Source organism: Ixodes scapularis, unplaced genomic scaffold, assembly GCF_016920785.2.
Source record: "Ixodes scapularis isolate PalLabHiFi unplaced genomic scaffold, ASM1692078v2 PGA_scaffold7__128_contigs__length_106722199, whole genome shotgun sequence".
Lineage (NCBI taxonomy): Eukaryota > Metazoa > Arthropoda > Arachnida > Ixodida > Ixodidae > Ixodes > Ixodes scapularis.
Window position 1 is genome coordinate 72095370 of NW_024609882.1, and position 24314 is coordinate 72119683.

The 24314-nt window shown below is 43.7% G+C and overlaps 1 protein-coding gene across 1 annotated transcript in view; it reads left to right on the forward strand.

Annotated features, from left to right (window-relative positions):
* The window catches only part of LOC8023381 (Down syndrome cell adhesion molecule homolog), a 79612-nt gene that overhangs the window by 24963 nt on the left and 30335 nt on the right, over positions 1-24314 (forward strand). Inside the window, exons 5-12 of the mRNA XM_040221036.1 lie at positions 2122-2263; positions 4008-4144; positions 5778-5909; positions 12535-12702; positions 14418-14488; positions 14658-14913; positions 16660-16758; positions 21763-21948. Of these exons, the coding sequence (XP_040076970.1) occupies positions 2122-2263; positions 4008-4144; positions 5778-5909; positions 12535-12702; positions 14418-14488; positions 14658-14913; positions 16660-16758; positions 21763-21948 (1191 nt within the window). The remainder of the gene's footprint in view (positions 1-2121; positions 2264-4007; positions 4145-5777; positions 5910-12534; positions 12703-14417; positions 14489-14657; positions 14914-16659; positions 16759-21762; positions 21949-24314) is intronic.

Genomic DNA, 24314 nt, shown 5'->3' on the forward strand with positions numbered 1-24314 from the left:
GCTCAATTAGTAGATTGCAATAATTGTCAATCAGTATCCACGGGAAATGAAACTGCAGGTCGGTGTTGTCAGAGAATTTGCTGGACTAGGTAACGGAGACCTTCATAAACAAGGAGGGTGGCTTATAATGTTCACGCTCCTTGCTGCGAGATTTTGTTTTTATTGGTTTGGGGGGAAGCGGGGGGGGGGGGGGGTGTTTTTACCTGATAATACCTTAATCTCACCTGTTACGAAGTCAGAATAGGAGGCTGCGGAATCGCCAAATGTGCCGCGTGATGTCAGTAATTATTGGCGCCTTCTGGTAAATGTCAACGGCCCTTGGCAGCTTAAAAAGAAAGTTGTAGCGACAGGTACGCGTGCGAGATTTTCCCAACGAATCAGATATCCATAGCGCGTTGCGGCCTAAAGTCCTAAGACTGCTGACTGGGCGAGTTGGTAGTTCATGTCGAATAACGTAACAGCGCACAACTAGAGAAACACTCGCAAACTCAGACACGCCAAAAAACATATACACCCACTCGGCGCTGAGAGCGTGTATATTTTTCTGGTGTGTGTGAGTTTGCCAGTGTTTCTCTGGTTGTGCGCTGCTAAAGTCGTAATTGTGAAAGTAGGTTCAAAAACACGCGATGCAAATTTCCTAAAATTCCCGCCTACCGTGTCCCAATAACAAGAGTATGGACCAATAAATTAGGATAGGCCGCTAAATGGACACAATTTTCGTGGACAAACTAAAAAATACACTCATTTTTGGCATATGGTTGAGAAAACCCCGAGACTGCGGTTAAACAACACGACAGTAAAAAGTCTTTTTAGAGACTTTTTAGTGTCGTGTCGTTTACCCGCAGTCTCGGGTTTTTTTCAACCATGTGCAATGTACACCAGCTCATGTGCGCCCTTACTTTTTGTGCATTTTTTGTCTGGTTATATGAATATCTTACATTATGAACGACCGAGAACGGAGGTGTCCATATGAACAAACACCACCCTACTGACGAGCCCTTAGGTGTTCTATGTGACAAAACGGTTTTAAATGCCAAAATTTCCGATGTGAGCATGCTATGAAAGGACCTATGTGGACACTTTCCTGCAGAACACGCGAGTAGCCAATCGCCGCGGAAAACAAAACGGTTTTAATTTGAATGGCAATACCCATATTGCAATTAGACACGATTTTGTTTTCTGCTCGTACAAATTATGAGCAAGCAAAAAAGTACACACATTAACCCCGCGCAAAAAGTGGCTGGTAAGGACTGACGACTGCATCTTAAACGTGCCTATTCACAGTGATGCTCCAGCTGCTCGCAACGATTTGATATTCTAATCAACTTGGACACGAGGCGCGTTCGGGATGATTGAAATTATTTAAATAAATTTATTTGTGAGCCTCGTCGGCCACCCTTTTCTCATTGATTAAAAAAAATCGCATGTAACTGTATGTTTCGAGACTTTTCCATCTGGCACTAACCACTAAGCGCTGCATTTGGCTAGAAAGGTAACTTTCAGCGATGCTTAGCTTATTCGAGGTGTTAATTTAAACACTGTAAATACTTTCTGGGACACCCTGCACTTTCAGAAATTACATGCTCCTACAGACTTCTTTTTTTTTTTTTTTTTTGCAGAGGCCCATTAGGTAGCACATTTTTGTGGGCCAGTGATTGTTTTTTGTCTAGAAATTTAGGACCTTAAATAGCCCCAAAGAGCTTAAGAGTCAATGTTGACCTCCGTCGAACAGAGCATGGGTGTATTGTCTTTTATTCACCAAACAAGTGCCAGAGTTAGGCTTCAGTAGTGGTTGTTTGGCTGTCATGCGGCATCTTTGAACTACATTGCCAAACAAGTTTAAAGCTTCGTTGCTGATTCTTCGGTTGAAGCCTTGACTCAAGTCTAGCACCTTGAGGATTGTGTGGCGAGCCAGGAAAAAGGCAAAGAGACGCTAAAGAAAATGTGATTTGGTGCCTACTAAGTATGTGGAGCAGAACCGTATTACGGCCGAGTTAGGTCCCTGGGATCGCCGAGTTTGTGCAAAGTTAGGCGGGTTTTTTGTTTGTCTTTCTTTCGCGTGCTATTCGGAGCGCAAACAGTTTCTGAGGTGTACCTAAGACGAACGCTCTCTTCTCGCAGAGCCTCCCCAGTTTAAGGAACGGTTCAAGGTGCTCTACGTGCGGCGCGGGGAGACCTTCCAGGCGCATTGCTCCACGTCGTCCGGAGACGCTCCGATCGCTTTCACCTGGGAGAAGAACTACCGACCCCTGAACTGCTCCAGGTGATGGCTGCATCCCTTTCTAATCATGCCCGCCTCGTTAGCCTCTCCTGTGCTAATTGCCGTAATCCCCCTTGGACCGTCCCTAGTCTACTCCGAGACGGAAAAGAGAGGGAAAGCGAGATTGCGACCTGTTTATCCCTGGGGTCTTTGAACATACCATTATTATTGAGGGTTTCCCGTGCGATTCACGTGCATATTATATTATTTTATGAATATATGTATCTTCTTTAGTAAAAGCTAAGGTTCTTGCAATCTAATTTTTTTCTATATAAAATGCTATATGCGGCATTTTGGAGACGAGGTGAAGAGGCATGCGAGGGAAATTATGACGAAAGAAAACGTGACGTCGAGCGAGACTTTAACATTTTTAGCTAAATGTAGTCGGGAAATTATGACATCACGGGATACTAAATTTCTGCCCTAAATCACGGGAAAGCTTTTCTGCTATAATAGTTGATAACATTTCTACTCTAAGCAAACACGTCGTGTAACTTGACGTCATGGTGCCACTTGACGCCAAAGTGTCACATGATCACGTAACGTGACGTCATGGGGCCGTAATCTACACGGCTGGATTAAGCGAGACAAAGGAAATGCACTCTAAAAATGCCTGTGCGTCTACTTCCCCACAAAACACTCAAAGGGCCAATCTTTGCGATCTACGAAATCAGCTTAGCGAATGATGGGGCGAAACATCCGTTTCGGACCTAAAAACAAAGTATGCGTTGTTGCATTACGCAATTCAAAGCGTCATGCTTTCATTGCGTAATGCTACAGCGCAGACTCAATTTTGAGGTCTAAACAGATGCTCCTCCTCATCATTTGTGTAGCTTATTTCGAAGATCGCCGAGGTTGGCTCTTTGAGCGTTTTGCGGGTAAGTAGACGTGCAGTCATTTTTTAGAGTGTGGGACAAGGCGGTTTTCTGCGATTAGTCAGCGGCGAGTCGCTAACCAATCGCAGCAGGTGGCGATGTTATGGTCCTTTTGTCCCGCTTGGTTCCGCCGTGTAGCTTAGAGACCCATCAAATTACATCACGTCACTCTATAACATAACTATTACACAATGACGTCATCCCGTAGTCACAAGAGACTGGGACGTCACGGAACGTCATACTATCACGGGACCACATAGTAACGTCATGGCCTCATGGTTACGTCACAAGGTGACATGAACACCGTCCTCTAAAATTACTGGGACGTAAGTCCACTGAATGTAAACACGGAAGTGTACCCATGTGCAGCAGGGTGGACATGTCCAATCTTTCGTCCAAGTTTCGTTTTCCTTTTTTTTTAACCTTCAGTAAAAAAAAAATAAAAACAAATTGGGTAAAAAAATAGATTGGCGTTACAGTCGTTTCTGGTTGCTGACAACATTCATCACCAAGAATTTGTGGGCTCCATTGGCCGTCATTTCCCGAATAAAAAATTTCGAAAAATTGTTTTAAATTTTGTTTCACCAAACTCTCAAACTTGGTGTCTGGTCTGGGCCATTAACGCCATATTTTGTTGGAGTCTAAGCTTCCGAATTTGCGTAGCTTATTTTATCGGCGGAAGAAACCTCTGGACATCTTTTTTGCGGAGATTCTCAATATACCTTGTCCAATTTTGGTTTTCGAAGATTAAGCTGACTTTACAGGAATGCTGTAGACTTGCCCTTAAAAATGTAACAACGTTACGTCTTTTATTGCTGAAGTGACCCTTAAGACGACCATGCTTATGTTTCTTTTTTTTATATATGATGCAGGTGCGTGACGAGGAATAACAGCGACGGCTCCGACTTGACGCTTCTGGGCACCATTCGTAGCGATAGCGCGGTGTACGCTTGCATCGCTCGGAATGGCGTCGGAGAAGATGTGACCTTCCTACAAGTCGTTGTCCAAGGTACACTTCCGCTTACTCAGGCAGTCCTTGACCATATGGTGCAACTGGAATGTACCGGGGGTTTTCGAGTACGCTCCTCAGGTCAGAAAGTTTATAGAAGGCTAGGAACTTAATCACAACATAATTATAGCTCAACATGTACAAACATCACGATTCGTGGTAATGGGCGTCGGCCTCAGGTGCGGGGTGTAGACATAAACTGGTTTATTGTGATTGGCAACATGTTTCTAAAGTCACTAAGATTGACTCATCTCGCTTTCCTCGGGGAGAACAGCATTTCTATATTATGGCCTTTAAAAGCCCAATGTAATGCCCTTGTAGACTGCAATCTACCGAAGAAACTCGGCAAAATAAGTCTAAAAAAATAATTCACGGCAAAAGGAAGGCAGTCTGCAGTCCGAAACATACGATGACATTATTGTGAGATTTGTAATTTTACAACTTTCACAATGTACAATCTAAAGACTGGTTTGTTTTCACAAATAATTAAAAATATACTTCATGTGCAGCATTTTTTATTTTTTATTACGATCTACACCTTTAGGAGGTCATATGTCAACAAAAAATACCTTATAAAAGGAATACATTCTACTCGGCTGATTTACATTAGACAAAGCTATTAGAGCGTCGATTTCTTCCCTAGCTAGGTATAAACCCCGCGTCCAAGAGAACGTAGGTGCATCGCACTGTTCGCGCTTTCGCGCTGAGCCGAAGGTTGACACCGATGCACCGAGATTATGCATACGCCGAGCCAGCAGTGAAGGCTGTCTCCAATGTTTCGGCGAGTTTCCATGAGGATAGTTGGCGGCGGCCGCCTGTTCCAATTCGAAGGGGGGAAACTTCGAGGTTGCCCGCATCTAGCCGTTCCAACTACGCAAAAGCTGTCGGAGCAAAGACCGCTGGATTTTCACGGGGTAAGATGTATATCTAGCAAAGAATTATGCGGATCCTCAACGCAATTATATTACCAAATTACCCCTTCCTCGAGCATTTCTGTCAACTGGGAAGTGCGAGCGGTATCGCCTGCCAGTGTCATTTACTATCAGAGGCATCGGAGGCTCCTCCCCTTCTGCCACTAAGACAGCATAAGCATTGGAGGATGATACCATGCCCCTTCATACGGTATACTCGCTTACAGCTTAAGAAACGCAGGACGTGGCGAGTTCTGAGCGCCTAATTATTCTTCCGCAGTCAATGGTGCAGTATGAGCCGATAAGAACACCTAGAGAAAATCACAAACCAAGAATCCTAAGCATAATAATCCACACTCTGCGCTTTTGTCACTGTCAGTGACTATGCTGAGCGTAAGTTCGTCTGCTTTTTGCGCGGGGGTTGCACTGACGCCGGAAAGCCGATCTTTGATTGGCTCTGCTTGGCAGGATAGTAGGTAGACCTCAATTCAAGCTGCCTTGAGGTCTACCCACTATCCTTCCAATCGGAGACAATCAAAGTCGGCGTTCTGACGTGGCCGCAACGCCTGCTCAAGAAGCAGACAAACTCGCGCTCCGCATAGACATGATTTGAGGATTGGATTTCCGAGCTCTCTGCTCGTCAGGATGCATTCAGAATCTTCTGTGAAACCATTGCTTCGTTTGCGACAATTGGATATTGATCATTTCCTGGTTTGCTGCAGAGTCACCCGATGCCCCCTGGGGACTGATGCTGACCAATCACAGCAGCCGAACGGCGTCCCTTCTCTGGCACGCGCCGTACGACGGCAACAGCGACATTCTTAAATACAAAGTGCAGTACAAACTTGAACAGGGTAAGTAGCCCATGCCGAAAGAAAATAAAATCCACAGAACGACTGTTTTTTTTTTTCTTATTTTCTGCTTAGCGTACAAAATATTGCTTTCCTTGTATTGTAAAAAAAAGTTTCTTGGACTCGGAAAATTACTCATCTCCTCTACTTACACGCAAATTACCCAAGGAAAGCCATTTATCTCAAACATCGACGAACGAGAGCTAGCGAAGCATAAACCTATAAAGTATTTTATACGTATAAGGTATGCAATCTGGGCCTGCTTGCTCGACGTCTCAGCTGAGACTGGGTGAAGGAAAACACTGGAAAGGATGGGGTGCGCGAGCGCCTTGACACGCGGTTTGAGTCCCGCTCAGCTCCTGCGCTGGCTATGGCAGTGCTGTCTTTTCTTCGGTCTCAACTGAGACGCTGTTTCTAGAAAGCCGGCAATAAGTTGGAGCAGTGGACATGACGATGCAATTTGCCGAGAAAGTGATGGAGAGGAGGAGACGAGAACGTGTGTGGACGTCAGAACGCCAAGCTCCGTTTGGAACGATTAGTGGGTAGACCTAAAGCTTCTCCGCAAGTTTTCTCCGTTGAAAACATTCCAAGCACATATCCAAAATAAGGCGTTGACGAACACACGTGTAAAGTGCCACTTCTTATAAATAAGTGCTTTGCAACGCCTTGTTGGAGACGCCAACATCTGCAGCGCCTGTAGTTTCAATCTCGGCTAGCTCATTGGTGCTTTGCTTAGTTAGCCAAATGTCTATTGTCTAACGTCTCATTTCAAATCGTATCCTTCTCTGGAACATTGGACTTTGTGAGCATGACTATTAGTTGGATTTCTCTAGTTTGTCACTGTTTCTTTTGGCTTTCTTTGACTTGCGGAAACGTATGAACATCGGGATGTCACCGATGATATAACAGAAACTGAATATTATCATTCGCTTTAATTATTTGACGAAGAGATTCTGGATGCTTTAGTTCAATACGTATCTGTTGAACTAGCGTTCAACACATGCGTTGAACACTATGCTAAACATTACCCTGTGTTATCTATATGAATTTGAGCACCATTTTATTGATAATAAAAAAGTTGTCCCACGAAATTATAAAAAAAAAAAAATTCACTGGCAATCTGCCAATATCCCAAACATTTTGACCGAAACTACGCCATCAAAATATACCCCCCTTTAATAAAGCATACCCTAATAAGTATCCGAAAATAAATATCCTGTCCTCAATCATATGCCTACTCATCAATCAAAAGAGATTTCTGGGCATCATCTAAAGCCCCATCGATCATGCTGTGCCACTCTGTAAATAGAATCGTTGCAACATCTAAAAGCAGCGATTTTTTTTTTTTTTTTTTAAATAAGAGTGACGCGTTTACACATTTGCGAATGATATATGACGACCGTTGGACTCTTGTGCAGGGTGAGGCATTCGGAACCTAAAACAAATAGCCGTGTCATGCGCATACGGATAATCCAGATTGTGGACTGAGTCTTCTAATTAGGTCCAAGTTTTTACGGAAGGCTCTGATGTGTCTGAGAGGACAACGACATCGATGTTGTAAATTTGCATGTTTCTTCTCTTATATTTTTGTTGTACCCGTGTATTTTCCAGAATCATAATTTTTTATAGGGCTGTGCGGCCGAAATTTTGCCCCGCATACGCAGCGTCACTCCTCCCCTTGGCGAGGCACGCCCATGGTTGTTAGCAGTACGGGGAGCAGACAACGCGGGTCGCTGGTGCGTTTGTCGTACAGGCCTCCCGCTCCGTAAAGTAGTGTACCGAATGCAAAATGGAAGAGAAACAGGTATTGTTGTCTAGTTGAGTGTCACAGCCTTGTTTTAAACTAAAAGGCAATTCTGTGTTTCCTGAAAAGTTTATTTGGTTCATGGGAGGTGATGCAAGAAAGACCGCCAGAAGCACGAATCGCCAGCCGTGCGGAGGACAGGGTTAATTATTATTTTAGCCAAAAACGTTATTTGCAGTCACCCACAACTGTGCTCAAAATTATCGCTCTGGGGTCACATAAAAAGGTTAAAAAAAAAGACAACAGTACTGGCGCAAATATAAGTCGAGAGGATATAAAGTGTGACAGTAATACTCACGCAGATGCGTGAATTACGACATTACCGCTTTGATGGCAACAGTACATGTGCGCAAACGCAACAAAAGGGGCCTCGGCGTGTAGTAAAATTTTTAATTTTGTTGTTTGACTCACTCAAAACGCCTGGGAACAGATGAGCTGTGGCCGTATTCGCGTCTCGCTTTGGGTATTTATACAGCTTGACCTAGTGTTGCGGTCTGGCAGTGCACGCCTCGTCATTTACTTCACTCGCACACATTCAAACAGCCGCAGCAAGCTTCAGCAGTCGGTAACTTCGACTTTCTAGGATTCACTTGCCCGAATTCAAGTAGTATGTGTGAAAGCGTAGCTGTGCGCGAAAAGACAAATTGAACAATATATAGCGTCCTCAGCTTTGCCCGAATACTTCAAAATTCCAAGAGCGAGCGAAACTATAAAGAACAACAACAATTATCTTGGGCCGGATGTCATAGGCGACGCTGCCCCGCACTTGCGAGACGCACTTTGTGTCTGACGAATGTTCTTACGCCTGGATTATCTCCTCCACCCCGGAGATCTGGCACACAGGCAAGTTTTTTGACGGAGGTTCACGTCCTTAAAAAAATTATTTACCGTTCTCCAACAGACAGAAAGCCTCAATAATATTGCAACGCGGCCGGAGTGGAATTTTAACGTGTTCATTGCCCTTCCAACCGGATCCTTACTGCTATGGATGGCGGTGTCGCGAAAGGCCGCGGCGCCACTAGTATTGCTTTTGCCTACCCTTTGGCCGGCCGAACAAGATTCTAAGCAAAAACTTTAAAAAAAATAAAGGGAAGTGGAGAAAACATAAATTAATTAGGGAAACAGCCAGCCACCCATGGTGGCCGTAAGATAATGAAAAAAAAACAAAAACATCTTGATCAGGTAAATAATTAAATAAACTTACTAATCAACTTTTAATTAGTGAACATAAATACATGCTTCCAATTAGAAAGTTGCCGAGCACCGTCAAAAAGCACGAAGGTAAATAGTTTTAGAAAACTGTGCGCTCCGAATCAATGCTCGATTTGAACAAGTTCCTTGGTTTCGGTTTTCCATCAGAACGCATCTTCCGCCCCAGCGTTTGCGACTTCATGTGTCGAGGCGGACACCGTACGTGCGCCACACTTTCTTCAATCCTACGGGATAGGCGACGCGGCAGCTGTAGTCCTTGGCCACGGGGGCGAGGGGGGGGGGGGGGGGGGGGGGCGGCCTTGGCGGCAAGATGCGGTTGGCGAAGGTTTAGTCATTTTTCGAGGATAAGTTAACGCTCCAAGTGAATAAGTTAACATTACATAGCTCTCACTCCAAGCAAAAGTGTCTCGTCTTACACTCTTTTTGTCCCATATAATTCACCCCAAAACTTCAGGTTGACGTACAGCGCACGGACATCGAAAAGTCGGTCCCAACTTCTACGAGGGGCTTGGTAACGGTGCGATATAACTTAATAAACAGCTACATTACTTAACGAATGCTACAGAAACATAACACAGGTTTTGCAGTAGTGCTAAGAAAACTCCGATTATACGTTTGTAGTGAGTAACACGTACATTCGCTATTTCAAAGAGTTGTAGCAATCGGCTATCAAGCCGACCATGGAAGATGGCACCGGCGGTTTGACGTTCACTGCGCTGTGCGTCAAACTAATTTTTTCAGAGTATCTTATATGGGACATAGGATGTCAGAATATATATATATATATTTTTTTTTTCTGAGAGTGCTTGTATTGACGTTACAGCCGCCATTGCTCTGCAACATGCTCCCGTGCCTGTACATTCTCCAGCATACATTTGACTCCATCGATTTTCTTCTCCCCGACAAAGGATTGCCAAGAAGAATAAATTCGATGGTACGAAATGTATGCTGCAGAAGGCACGGGTACATGAGCATGATGGCACGGAGGAATGACGGTAGCTACGGCGCCATATGACATCACGTGCAAGGTCGCCTAATAACAGGTGGCATGCATCGCAACCAGTTGCAAGGCCAGTAAGAGACCATGGTCGCTAAAAAAGATTCTTGTCCAACACATATTATCAAGTCTTTGCAACACATGAGAGTACGGTATTGACTGAAAATAACAATTAGACACAAATCGCAAGCCAAAAAACGCCGGCATAAATGCCACTCTCTGCTATTTTCAAGCTTTCAGCTACTACACGAAGTTCGAAATAAAGTTATCAGCAACGATAATCAAAGCTCCCTAGCCTAAAGCAAGCATACAAATAAAACTATCTCCCACATCTAAACTCGACATTTCACTCCTTTTATCTCCAACCTGACCGGATCCCGAGGAGCGCTCACACGCTCGGGGATACATCCGCCGACGCGACGAATTACTATGTAGCTGTCACAAAGCCTTCATGACTCAACAGTTTCCGACAACGAGCTTTCTCCTCTCTGCGGGGTTCCGGTTCAAAGTCCCAACCCTTCGTGCGTAGCTCCAACGTCGGTTGGACCGATGTGAACGTTGTGAGCAAAACGTACCAATCACTCACCGCCGATTCGCTGACTCACTACCACTCCGGACTCGACCCGCCAATCACTACCCGCCGTGGCCTTTCATTCGCCGGGTCACTCGAGGTGATTAAAACTCGTAGGTGACGGGTCACCTTCCCGCAACTACGCTTTGGAGACTGTTGGGCGCTATGTATGCGGTTCATCCTTACTTGCGGAGGAGAATTGCAGATGTTTCTAAGCGAACCTATCGTAGCGCAACTCTGCAGAGTGCTTCCAGTCGACTCAGTGCTGTCACGGCTCCGACAACCGTAGAAAGCAGACGACTCACTCTGCATAACGAGAAGACGACGACTCGGTTCGCGTCTCGTCTGCGAAGCCGTTGCCTTCTATTGTCATGCCGGAGTTTGAGTTTTGTGATATTATTGGCGCAGAACGACTTGACATTTCCTTCGTCCCTCTTTGGCGGAGTTTGGGGAGGAGGAGAAGGGGAGGGGGGGGGGGGGGGGGGGTCTTCGCTTGTCCTCACTTTTCGCGTCAGTTACCCCGAGATTGGAAACGCCTTTGTTCTGTTATTAGAACGTTTTCTTTCAGAATACAGATTAAAGCATTCAGTGACCTCTTTTTTTTTCTATTTATCTACATTTTAGGTTCTAGTCTTTTGCAGTCTGAATATTTGTGCGTCTGAAAATGTCTAGGGAGGCAAATAATTTACTTCGTCTGACGCGAGTGTGGGTGTTCGTTTTCGGATCACAGGGCTTAGAGTTTGCAAGTCCTTTTTATTTATGTAGTATTTGCTTTCGTTTTTACGTTTTATATGTTTGAGGCCCGTTCCCCTGTTTTTCGGTGGCGTGAGCGTAAACGAAAAGTTTTCCCGCTAAATATAGTGGGAAAATTTACGTCACGAGACCTGGGCACCAATTCAGTTTCCGCACTACATTTAGCGGAAAACTTTGACGTCACGTGAAGTCTGCATCAATTCAGTTTCCCCGCTATATTTAGCAGAAAAATTGACGTCACGTGATGTAAGTTTCAAGTCAGTTTCCCCGCTAAATTTTGCGGAAATTTTATATCACGTGACCTGACGTTACGGGACCTGCGGTCGAATTAAGCTCCCCCTTTAAATTTAGCGGATACATCTACGTTCTGTGACCTGTGCACCAATTGAGTTTCCTCGACAAATTTCGTGCAAAAAATTAACCTTACGTTACCTACGCTGCTAAATTTTACGTTTAAAAAATTACGTTACGTTACTTACCCTGCTAAATTTTGCGGGAAAATGGATGTCACGTGAAATATCCATCAATTCAATTTCCCCGGTTTTCTGGGCCCCTTTGGCACAGACCCTGAGGACGCGAATATGATGATTTATATTATATGAGAAATTTCGCTTTGGAGACCAGGTCAATGAGACTTTTCATGACCTTGTGCTGCATGTCTAGAGGTCCTGCGAGGGCATTCCCAGAGTAGGTGCTCTTTTATATATGTGGTATTTGAACCTCTGTTTTGCTTTTAGAATTTTTCGGTTTGTTTCTTATTTGTAAGTCCCGTTTTTGTTATACATATTTAAATATGTGTCCGGTTTTATTTTGTTTGAGTTTTAAATATTGCACTGACATAATATTATCATCGAGCCTCTCTCTCGAGAGCCAAAATGTAAGAATATTTTTTAACTAATAACACTCTTTTTACTTCAAAACGTTTCGACAATCTGTGCTAAACCGTAATAACTTTATATGAGCGTAGCTTTTAGTAACTTTGCGGTCTATCTTCATAAATACCGAAAATAAAGACCATGATTCAATTATAGAAGAGTGAATGCCTTTATCAAGCACGAACTTAAAGAACATATATATGTTTTGTTGCCAACATTTCGTTTTACTAGTACCTGTTTGATAAAACTAAGACGTACAGTTCTCAGAAACATCACTTTTAACATCATAAAAGTATAATTACACGTTTACGGCGTAACATAAAATATCCCCAGAAAGGAGTGCTAGGAAATGGATCTTGCTCAGTGTACTCAACAATACCTAGGTCACGATGTTTGCTCCCCATCATTAATCACAGAGTTGCTGAGCGGTTTCGGAAGAGAGATCGTCGTGCCTGCCGGTGAAACCACCGCTACCCTGACGAACCTGCACCCGGTGTCCACATACGAGATCCGAGTTGTGGCCGAGAACGCCTTTGGCGCCAGTGCACCAAGCAACGTCACCGTCGTCACCACAAAAGAAGAAGGTGGGTCACTCAAGTCCTTCGCTCACCGTGTCCTCAGGAAAACTAATGCGTATAGTCTTTCCCCACAAAAAATCGTCATAATCAATATTTCTGATATGCAGGAATTTCGAGATCGCTACTTGGTAAGACGGATTAATTAGCAAAGAAACGGTGTACTATTAATATTTTTACAAAAGCGACTTTAGCTGGTGCATTTATCATAGTCAGGGATTAGGCTTATGAAAAAAAAATGCAAGCAAATAAAAACTAGATGTTTCTTATTCGCGGAGGGAAAACGGAAGTAAACCGTTTGATTCTCACTGCTAGTTACCTAAGGTACGACACACTTTCGGAAATGCTTGGTCTGCTTTAGGACGTTCAGCCCTAACACTCTGAAAAGTTTTTGTACCACTTGATGTTAACGTATGTGAGCCTCTGCATCAACTGCCGCTGCCGCGCATAGAAAATAACCGTTTATACTATCTTGTATGTTTTTTTAAACCTCCATTCATGTTTTTTCTGGTAAATAAATAAACATCTGGACACCTCTTTGTCAAACATTTCATTATTAATGTTTATTTGCTTATTTATATTGTTTTTATACGACCGAGTCAAACTCTGAACCTAACAGTAGAGCCTCGAAAATGCTGGCGCGTTTAAACTCCCAGTAAGCTATTACCTTTACATTTCCCTTTAAATCGATTGAAACGTCAATCACAGCGACCTACACATTTTTAAAAAGAAATCTCAAAATGGCAAGACATGAAAAAAGGATGTGATGGAACACTGAGCAGAACGTTTCACGCGCTCACGGGATCATTAGTTGTGATAACTGATGATCACACCAAGTTAGCGTAACTCACTTCAGTTACTGGGTTGGTTTCCCCACACTCCAATACGCCATGAGGAGAAGCATCTCCGACAGAGCTCTCTCAAAAGATTCAGATCCCAGTTTTGAATTGACGGTTTTATAGTAGAGCGATTTGCAGAGTAACACAGCTTTTGTTTTTTGGCTGTTTCTTTTTGGTGCAATATCCTTCCACGAAACGCTTGTGTGTTCGTCGGTACGTAAGTTGCTAAGGAAGGAGTCACCAGCTACTGCGGGTTTCAATATCTACATGAAAGTCATTATTTGATTCTCTCATTATTAGATTCCGTTTGGCTCGCTGGCAGATCGAGTAGACGATAGAGAGATCCACATGAGCTCGGCTATTTTTTTTTAAGTGCATAGAGGGGATCTGTGTTCCTAGTTTTTTTGTTTTTTTTTGCCTCCGATTTTGTGACTCCGATTGTTTTGTACAGCGCTGTGCTCATGTAAGCGTACACTAATTATAAATTAGGAACGCTTGGAGCACAAAATGTCTATTCGAAATGCTTCTGCTAGCAGCCGCATCGTGGCTCCACTGGCTTGTCGCCCGCTTCGAGTACATACGTACGCTCGTAGAAAATCACTTCGCGATATTGGCACCGCGAATGGGATGTTGTCAATTTTCAATAATTTACAAAAACAGACAAGTCTCATACTTTTCATTTCGCCATTTGACTAAGTGCCCGGGATAAGCACAATTTACCACACTAGTTACGTTTTGTGGCCGACGTACAAAAAAATATGCTTTCGCACGGATGTTTGTATTAAGTGTGCCACGGTCTTAAATGTTGACGTATTTTGAAACCTCACTGAAGTAGTGGCAACTGGTTTCATGTTTTTGTCTGTATTTTCCTCTCTACCTCAACAGCACCCTCAGGACCTCCAGTCTCAGTCAGCCTGTACACCACAGGCTCGCAGTCTCTGAAGGTCACGTGGAGGGTGAGTTGTCCTTCTAGCAAATATGTTACGTTAGATCATCTAGCACAAAAAAGCTAAGGAAAATAGGCACTCTAAATGAGTCTAAAGCTTCGATGTCTAAACTTCAAAGCGGTAAATATGTCACTTTAGAGGAGTCCTTTGGTGTCCTCTTTCTTCCCGTTCTCAACAGCCTCCATCGCGTGATCAGCACCACGGTGTCATACTGGGGTACCACGTGGGATATCGCGTGGCGGACGGGGCTGAGCCTGGCGCTCCGTCCGTAAAGCAGGTGGACTCCCGGGGCGCTAACTCTAGCCACGGCCTGGAGACCACATACCTCACCAACCTCAGGAGACTTACCAAGTACGCCGTCACGGTGCAGGCGTACAACGGTGCCGGCAGGGGGCCTAGCTCCGAAGAGGTCTACGCAACCACCCTTGAGACAGGCAAGTCACAAAGTTTCATGTCAGAGAAGCGCCTAACGTGCTACAATTTCGGCATTTCTAAGGGCCTAAATTTTGCCTCATAATATATTTCTGCAAGGCGTTAGTTAATGCCAGATTAATATTCTTTGTCTTTTCTGTCCTCTAGTGCTCCACGTATTTGCTAAAGCGCCCGATATAAACCAGAAATGTCGTGTATGAACCAACCAAATTACAGTGAGCACTGGCCCTTGTTCGTCAATTTAGGCTCAAACTTACCTGGTTAAAACCGAACAACAAGAAGTGAAACCTAATTCTGGCATTGATCTCGCCGAGGGATTCTAAAAAGAAAAAAAAGCTGCTGACTACCAAACAACCATGAAATGAAGCCTAACCCCGGAACTTGTTTGGGAATCTAGCGTCAAATGTTTGGCGTAAAATCACACAACCAGAAGCTAAGCCCAATTCAGGCATTTCCTCGGGAGACGGGTGCCTAAAAAAGCCTGTTAAAAACCGAGCCATTGAGAGGAAGCCTAACTCTTGTACTTGTTTGGGAATCTATAGTGTTGTTGTCAGGTTGTCAGGTAAAAATCGAACAACCAGAGTTGTCAGGTTGTCAGGTAAAAATCGAACAACCAGAAGTAAAGTCCAATTAAGGAAATTTCTCGGGGGACGGATGCCCAAAAAAGCCTGCTGACAACCAAACAACCATGGGAGTGAACCCTAACATAGGTGCTTGTTTGGGAATGTTTGGTCAATGTACACAAAATCTTGAGAGCGAATATCAAAGTTGGCTATACCTTAGTTTGTTAGGGGGGGGGTGGCCTTCAGGACCCTAAATTATCAGTCACAAACTAAATGTTGGCCTAAAGAACTACTCTACTTGGGAAACAACTTTTGAGATAAAAAAGGCAGTGGAATTGTGATGTCACCTGCCGGAAGGCAGCGCTGGGTGAAGATTAGGCAGGACTGCCGCGTCAGCGTCGGCATGTGACTGTAAACTTCTGACTGAACCCGAGTACTGGCAGAACGATATCTTCTGGGATTCAGCATACTGCTGTATACTTTAAAGTATATGGGTGCACTATGTGAAGTGGAATAGGATAAAGAATGTTATATTTGCTTAGAATCCACTCTGTAGCTTCAACAAACGAGTTGCTTGGTTGCGACGTAATATGCAGGATGTCGTAAAAAAACAATTTGCCGGGTTTTGTACACCGCAAAAATGAAGTCGCACCACCGCAGGCTAGTTCTCCACCCAAGTGAAACGCGAGCGGTCCATACCTGATACCAGAATTTCAAAACTAACCGTTATCTCGTTTAAAAGTCATAGGGGATTATCTGAAAATTTTAAACGGAAACGGGTTGTGTTTTTCAACGTTATGGAACAGGCGCTTTTCAGTTATGTGTAGTCGAAAGCTCCGTCGTCCGTCAATTTTCCATTGAAATTTTTGCAAAATCACTTATGACTTTTTAATAGGATAATGGTTAGTTTTGAATCTTTGGCCTCTGATTCAGACCACTAGCGATACTTTTGAGAGGTGAATAAGCGTTCGTCAATGCGTAGTTTATATTTGCAGTAAAACAAAAACCTGCAATTTTTTTTTAGAAACACCCCCGTGCGTTGTAGAACTCAACATACACGTTAGATAATATACAAAAAGTATCACTAATAGGATCATTTTAGTGTGCAGGCGAGGAACAATAACGCAAATGCGCACGTTCCGAAGGAAATTCCTCGGTGGTTTGTTTTTCTTTCAATAACTGCAGCGCCTCCAACGTCCCCTTCAGTTCAAGTTGAACCTCACTCTACCACGTCCATCCTCGTCCAGTGGAAGAAGGATCCGAAAGACAGGTCGGAAAACACAGGTGAGTTTCCCCACGTTTTGTTTTATATTTGTGAATCTCCTCATCTTCGAGGGTCCATAGCAATGTTCAGCAGATTGTTCTGTATCTCTGGTGTTCCGAAAAGCTGCACACATTTACTAAAGTACTTTTTTGCGACATTGTATAAACACAGAAAAAGAAAAAAGAAAGACTAACTCATGCCGCGCTCACTGATTTGTGAACGGAGTTGTTTTCATTCGCCATATTTTCGTAGTCTGCGGTATAAATTGAAGGTTCTCGTAGAGTAACATTGACTTCTCTCAATATGACAAAATATACCATCTAAATTTTGAGCGAAAAATATTGATTCCATTTCGGCACATAATAAAATGTTTTATAGGAGCAGTTTATAAAACTATAACGGTTCATATTACACTTCACTTGACCAAAACGTGGTGATACAAGTGATTAAAGACTAATATATGAAGGCCTTATTCAGCGCTGCTGAACATGTTGGATTATTTATTACTGCTACCAGGAATCTGTATTATATTCTTTCTGCATCTTTTTAAACGTGACTTAATAATAATTAACTTCAGCAGTTACACCATATAACAAGAGGAATTCAGGTGTTTCTCCCCAAAACTGAGGTCCGCTTGCACCCCCCTCTAGCACCATTCACTGGCCTTAGAAACTTCGAAGCAACTGGTGTTTAGCATAGAAAGCCTAATAAAGCGCTGTTATCTGACTACGAATTGGTTGAAAGCAATTTCGATTAGTCTAAAATAATTCGAAGAGCGCCGCTGGGACGTTCTGGTTTTAATCCGCTCAAAAGTTTCCAAATAATTTAGAAGAAGAAAAAAAGATACACTTTAGATTTAGTAATAGTAAGGCTTAGATAAATCTATTCTCAGACTTTGCCGTAAAGGTCGTCCCCTTCAAACACGCATTGCAGTCGTCTCAATTAACATTTCTAGGTACTCCACTCAAAGGGTGAAACTTAAGACATTTCATTTAAAACGCCTCCTCATCCACCGCTGCCGTCCCAAACTCCGTGCAACTCAAATCGTAGAAACGCCTACCGAAGCTTAAGCCCCATATAGCCAGCTGGTACGGATTTAAAACAATGGCGACTTTGAATCTATCGGTTCCTACAGCTAAGCGGTCCGAAATGATTTACCCGTCTAAAGCGACCGTAAGCGTATTGATCGACATTTGCCGAGCGGTATCCGGGGAGCGAAACGTATTATTCACGACCGATTTTTTTTTGTTTCTTCGCCGGATGCGATTATCCACCTCAAGACGTGAGAGAGGTTGTCATTTTTCATTCCAGCAGCCCTTTTCTCGAGGCTGTCCTCGCTTTGGCACTCGAGGCTATGTGTTCGCACAAAACGCGACGACGCCCCAACACGTTTCCTATAAATGAGGATACCGTGCGATTCATTAATTTGTGGAACGGAAATTAATGAATGTCGAATGTGAGGGCTATTGGGAAATACTTAATGACATTTGTGGTGGGAACATTCGCAGATGGTATCACTACTGCGTTTTGTTTTCTACTTGTTTGCTGATTTAGGCTTCATTTGTACTTTCCTAGTGTCGTTTCTTTATTTTAGTGCTTTTTTTGTCCTCGTTATAAAATTTCCATATACTGTTCGCATTGTAGCAGGAGCCTGTAGCAGGAGAAGTAGAAACACGAAAGTAATAACCAGTGTTTTCACAAAAATATGGACATCGTCAGCGCTGTGCTGCACCGCGGTGGAGATAGCATAACAGCAGGGCTCATACCTGAGCTAGTTAGTAGTGGTTCGTGCTCAAATAAAACGCACAGAAATAACCAGGACACAAAAAAGAGGACAGGTACAACAAACCAGCCCTTATTCACAACAATAAATTTAATAGGAATTTTTAAAAAAAATCTCTTACGTAATCCGTAAGGTGAAACACAAAGACAGATGTGGTAACGCCGCTAAGGTGTCATTTCGGAGTTGATGCACCGAAAGAACGGTACAGGTGCGAGCGCGCAACTGAGTCCGCATAAGCGTTTCGCATTACAGAGAGTAATATCCCGTAGAAAAATTGCATTGCGTTTTGGAAGTAATGGGGGTGTATTAAGTAGAGAACATTTTCATTTGTGTAAGAGGAAGGCGTGTTTTCGTACGTCATTTCGGAACAAATAGTCATATTTGCTAAACGAAAAGCGCAAATGAACAAGGAGAAGGAAGCACCCAAGGCGAAGGGCACTGTCAGATAAATGTTTGTTTAAAGAAACAACCACTATTAATATCATTGTTCTGGCTATTCGTTTAGAAAACTAGAAATCTGCACCTGTCAGGTGCCTTGACGGGGCACTAAAGCACTTGCTTTTCCCTTACTTTTGCGACATAATGCATCGTAAAATTCTAGGAAATTTTTATCTGCTAATTTTGTTGCTAATTTTGTATTACATGGCCATAAATCCCAGTACACTGCCAGATTTCCCGGCGTGGACTGCTTTGGTCACTATTATGTTATCTTGCTACCTTGAAAGGACCTGCATGATATCTTGCTTGCTTGGTATCTTGTAATCAGCGGCCCGCGGATGTTTTGGCGGAGTGCCGAAAGAGGCCGGCGTCATTATGGAGCGGGGTTCATGGCGTGAAACCGCGAATTGTACCACTAACAGCTATCGCTGTAATATCGCTGTTTTGAAAATACAAATGTTTACGTTTGAAAGTGCTAATATTTTAGGAAGATATAAAAAGTAATTAGCGCAGGAGGTCTTGAATGGTTTTAACACCAAAATTTTGGGTCATGGCTGCAGAAGCCACACGTCACTTGCTTTGACAGATACTGAGGAAGAACTCCTATCGGCGAGAGTGCTACGCGCGCGTCAAAGTGTTTTTTTTTTTCTTATATATTATAACCGTTTAGAGAAAGGGGGGGGGGGGGGGTGGCGGCGCATGTGAAACCTTGGAAAAGGGCAAATCTTCGTTTCTTTTTTTGGAGTTACTATATTAAACACTCATTTCTGAGTATGTAGTTGTTAGCTGCACGTGTCCTCTCATTTGCGCTATTTTTTGTGCGCGTTTTATCTCATCAAGAGACAGTATATATTTTCTGGAAACTCAGAATGCTCGGTCATCCTCACCACCAGAAAAAAACAACTCAGCAAAAACATGTTGTCTTAAATTATATTCCAACTGGATAAACTTACTGCCTTGCAGTGGTTTCGAAGGACTATACTTTGTTCACCTCTTGGGTTAGAGTGCAGTGCTAGCAACGAGTTTCCACGAACAGTCAACAGACTCCCTTTCATCTCCTGAACCCTATGCTTTGTATGTGGGTATGGGGGTGAGTGTGATTATGTGGCGAATTATAGACGTAAATGACAAGTGCGACGAGCACGTTGCTTTCACCGGATCTATTAACTTAGGGGGGAAGCTACACTCCTTTTCACGAAAACTTGGCAAAATGTGGAGGCTGCCGTTCCAGGGACCCAATAAGAACATCGGAGCAAGATACGCGATTACACTCTATGGTTTAGGCCACGGGGGCATCGTTAGCGCTACACCAACTGCAGTGTCTGCAACAGAACGTAGTTCCTGACATTTTTCTTTCTTTTTTTCCTTTAACTGCAATTGAACTTGCGCGATTCTATTTCTATGGAGAATATATAAAAAGTAAGGAATAAGTCTTCACAGTTTAGGAGCTTCAATTATATTTAGACAAAAAAGTGTTACCACATTCGCATCCGCGCCCGACAATTTTTCTCCTGGGAGCGCGGTGACCGTTCGCGATCCCAGCCGTGTAATCGACCACTTCCGCTTAAAACAACTCACTGGGCCCTGACATTAGCACCCGCCAGAAATTTGCGGGTAAATTGAGCGTATAATTGTCTCAGGAACTGTTCCCAAAGAGTTTCGCTATTCTAGAGGACGAAAATGTTGCGGCGTGGGACGTTCACTCGGAGTGTGTTAGTTTCGCAGAAGACGAGTCTTGGCCAGCAGACGACAGCCGGTTTCTTCGGACCTTACATTTGGCACAGGGACACACACGCTCCCGTGACAGGGTGTCACATGCCTCGCTCCCGTGACAGAGTGTCACATGCCTAACTCTGACGCTCTTTATGGGTCGAAGGGACCGTAACCTCTGCAGTTCGCCAAGTTATCGTGAAACGGAGCATAGTAGCTGAAGGGAAATATCGCTCACCTGAAGCGCCCCTCTTGTCTGCTATCTTTGTAGCAGAAAAAAGAGATACCGGCACCTAAAAAGATAATATAAGTTAAAAAATACACCTCCCTACGCAGACCAGTTGCGCGCATGAATACGTGGTCAATAAAGTCGGTAAGGAACAATATGAAAATGCTCTCGCGACATCCTCCCGACCTTTGTTGCAAACGTGGTGCCGAAAGGCGCCACTTCGTTTGACGCCATCATTTAATTTCTTAAACGCGTACCGTCATGCCAGTGATGTGTGCGTTCTTTATTAAGAAAAATTAGGTATTTCGTACTCCCTGATTGGTGTAACTCATCTTGTAAAATCTAGGCCGGAACCTGTGAGAAGACGCCAACTATTTTTTTTTTCAAGAATAAACAGAGAGGTTATAAAGTCGAGTCGATTTGAAAACCGCTGGTTAAACCCTCAAGCAAGAAACAATGGGCCATTTTAGAAAGTTGCCGGTTCAGAAGGTTCTGGTATTAAAATACGTGAACAATACGCGAATTAGAAAGGAGAAGGAAGGAGTGTCATAAAGTGAGTTTTGGAGCGAAAAGATAAGCCACAATAGGAACAAGGGAGACTTTGGGGGAGCCCAAACTAGGTTGCCGCAGCTCAATAGAGCCAGCCGGATCTTGTTTTTTTGTCGAGGGAGTGCCCGCGCTCGCTTTAGCACATGCTCACGTATTTTCATAACAGAACCTCCTGAACGCCGTTTTCTGCTAGGTGGCGCCAGTTATTTCTGAAAAGGGGATGACGGACAAAGCAACCAAAATTTTGTTGAAGGAGTATTTTATGTGTCTCATGGTCTAAACAGAGTTGCGTTCTTTCTTGTTTTCGTTGTGCAGAGTACGTGCTTCACTACGGCGGTGATGACGGTGACTGGAAGAGCCACCAGCTGGCAGCACACGAGAGGCAGTTCTTGTTGCAGAACCTACGGTGCGGCTCCCAGTACCGATTGTACGTGACTGCTTCAAACAGTCTCGGCATGGGCGAGCCGGGTGAAGAGGCCGTTGTGCGGACCAGGGGATCCCGTAAGCTATTGATTTGTTGTTTACCCCTTTTGCTATACTTTCAGAATCTCATGAATCAAAACTTCACTACGATAGTTCAGGACGCCACTGATTGTTCTGTCTTAAAAACGATGAGCCGATAAGAAAGACGAGTTGTACTGCGCCCTAAACAGTCATGCACTCTCAAGAGCAAAACGGCGTACACACAGTTTACACTTAAAGAAGCATGAGCATTTCATAACGGTCTTAATCACCTTTCTTTTTTGTTAACGTTATTAAATGAAAACCAGTAATTCGTGTTTTGGTGCATTTTGGTGCAACATAGTCCATTACCTTGAATATGTTCGAATCGTCCGTGCTTCGCAGAGAGATAAACATAACATGTTTATGTTATGTACATTGGTGCGCGACCGAACTGAATATGGCGCAGTCCAAATATGCGAACATACCGCCAGCCAGAGTGTCCAACCGAAACGGAACTGAACCAAAATTCGGAACCTAACCGTTATTTTAAGTCGAACCAGAACTGGACCGTACCGAAATCTTCGCCGCCATCTTGGAACTGAACCGGAAACAAATGTAGCGATAACCGAATCAAAAATGTTCACGGTATCCTTTTCATATTTTGTTAGTATCACATGATAAATATTTGAGAATAAAAAAATGGCCGCTGGATTTCTATGTAGGTATTGATAAAATAGTTGTATACAGAATTCAAATGCATGAGAAATTATGGGTTTTCGCTGAGCTTTTGCATTGACACTGTGATTAATCAACTGCCACGCGGTCATTCGACATCTTGATGTCGAGGCGTCGCGTGACTCCGTGACATTAGAGAGTTTTCGTAGGTCGTTTTCGCCGTCCCGCATCGCTCTCCGCAACCCGCTGCGATACCCGAAACTCTACAGTCAAGGCCATGGACGCGCAGGCGCAGTAGCGCCTTCTTCGTTGCGGAAGGCTTAGCGGAGGGGTAAACGCGATCTACGAAAACTATCGATTAGGAAGTTTTCGTTGATCGTTTTCGTCGTCCCGTAACGCTTTGCACAATTCGCTACGATTACAACGATAAGGTTTAAAAAAACGCCGTATTAATAATGTGTCATGTGACGTGACATTACGTAAAGTAATGTCAGGCCACGTGACTCATTGCATCAAGTCAGTTTAAATTGAGAACAACATTATTTTCGTTAGCGTTGTTGACACCATGACGTCACATGACATTTGACTTCACACAGCGAGACACGTGACTTCATGACGTACGCGAATGTCATGAGCCCCAGTCGATTACTCGGGTCCCTGACAATCAGCATCGGCAAATATTCGGGTAATGACTGGCGTTCGATCAAAGATGAGAATAGCCGAGCTTTAACTATGCCTGAAGTTCAAACCACGCTTTACGCTTTGCGGACAAAAACGCATGACCATGATGAACACCCAGGGTATATATTTATCGTCAGATCACGTGGCCCCTTGCTCTAGTTGCGAATTGATGAGGGGATAGCTGTTTCTTTCGTTAACTGTTTTTGTTTCTGCCACAGCGCGGAGAGGAAAGGTAGTGCGTGGTTTTGCACGCTATAAACGTCAGGGATTAGTTCGTATAGGTATTTACAGTGAAAGTACGAAAATCGTTGCACCGACCCATTTTATATATACATATCTTTGAGGCACCCAAACCTCTTTTCCTCTTTGGGGAACTGCCTTGGAAAGTTTTCCCCGAGAACAGGAGCATTGAAAGCACTTAATGTGACATATAAATTCGACGTTACATAGAACTATACTTGTGTACCGGAGGATGCCAGAAATTAAAAACCTATAGTGACCTCAAAAGGACAGCTAGCTGCACGTTGCCAGACTTTCTAAGGTTCAGAGAAGTCTCGTTCTCAAGTTTTTCCTCGAGCTTCATTATAAATCACATCACAAAATAAAAGCAACGGAAGATTACTGTTAACAAGTGACAGAATTAAAAATGTTGTATTAACACCCTTAAACAAAGGATAAAGTTCCCCAGAAGTATAGAAATAAAAATATATGGAATAGAGGGGGGGGGGGGGGGGGGGAGGGTGGTATAGTAGTTTAAAAAAAATAACATATTGTGTTGTAAAAAGTTTCTTTGCCCCGCATCTTCGTCACAGATCAGAAAGTATGGTCCCTGAAACTACTTTCTTTTCAAAAACACTCCTGCCAGAAAGCGTGTTTTTGTGGTACCAGACGCTGGCACCGTTCCTCAAGTTGCTGCACCGAACGTCTGTCAAATACGTGGTTTGCATTGAGCGGGAACCTTCTGCAGCGTGCATGTTGCGCCACCGGATTTGATTTCCTCAGCAAAGGACAAATTGCAGTGACTTCCAGCCACCAGCATAGAGTACGATAACGTCACGTGCTAACCA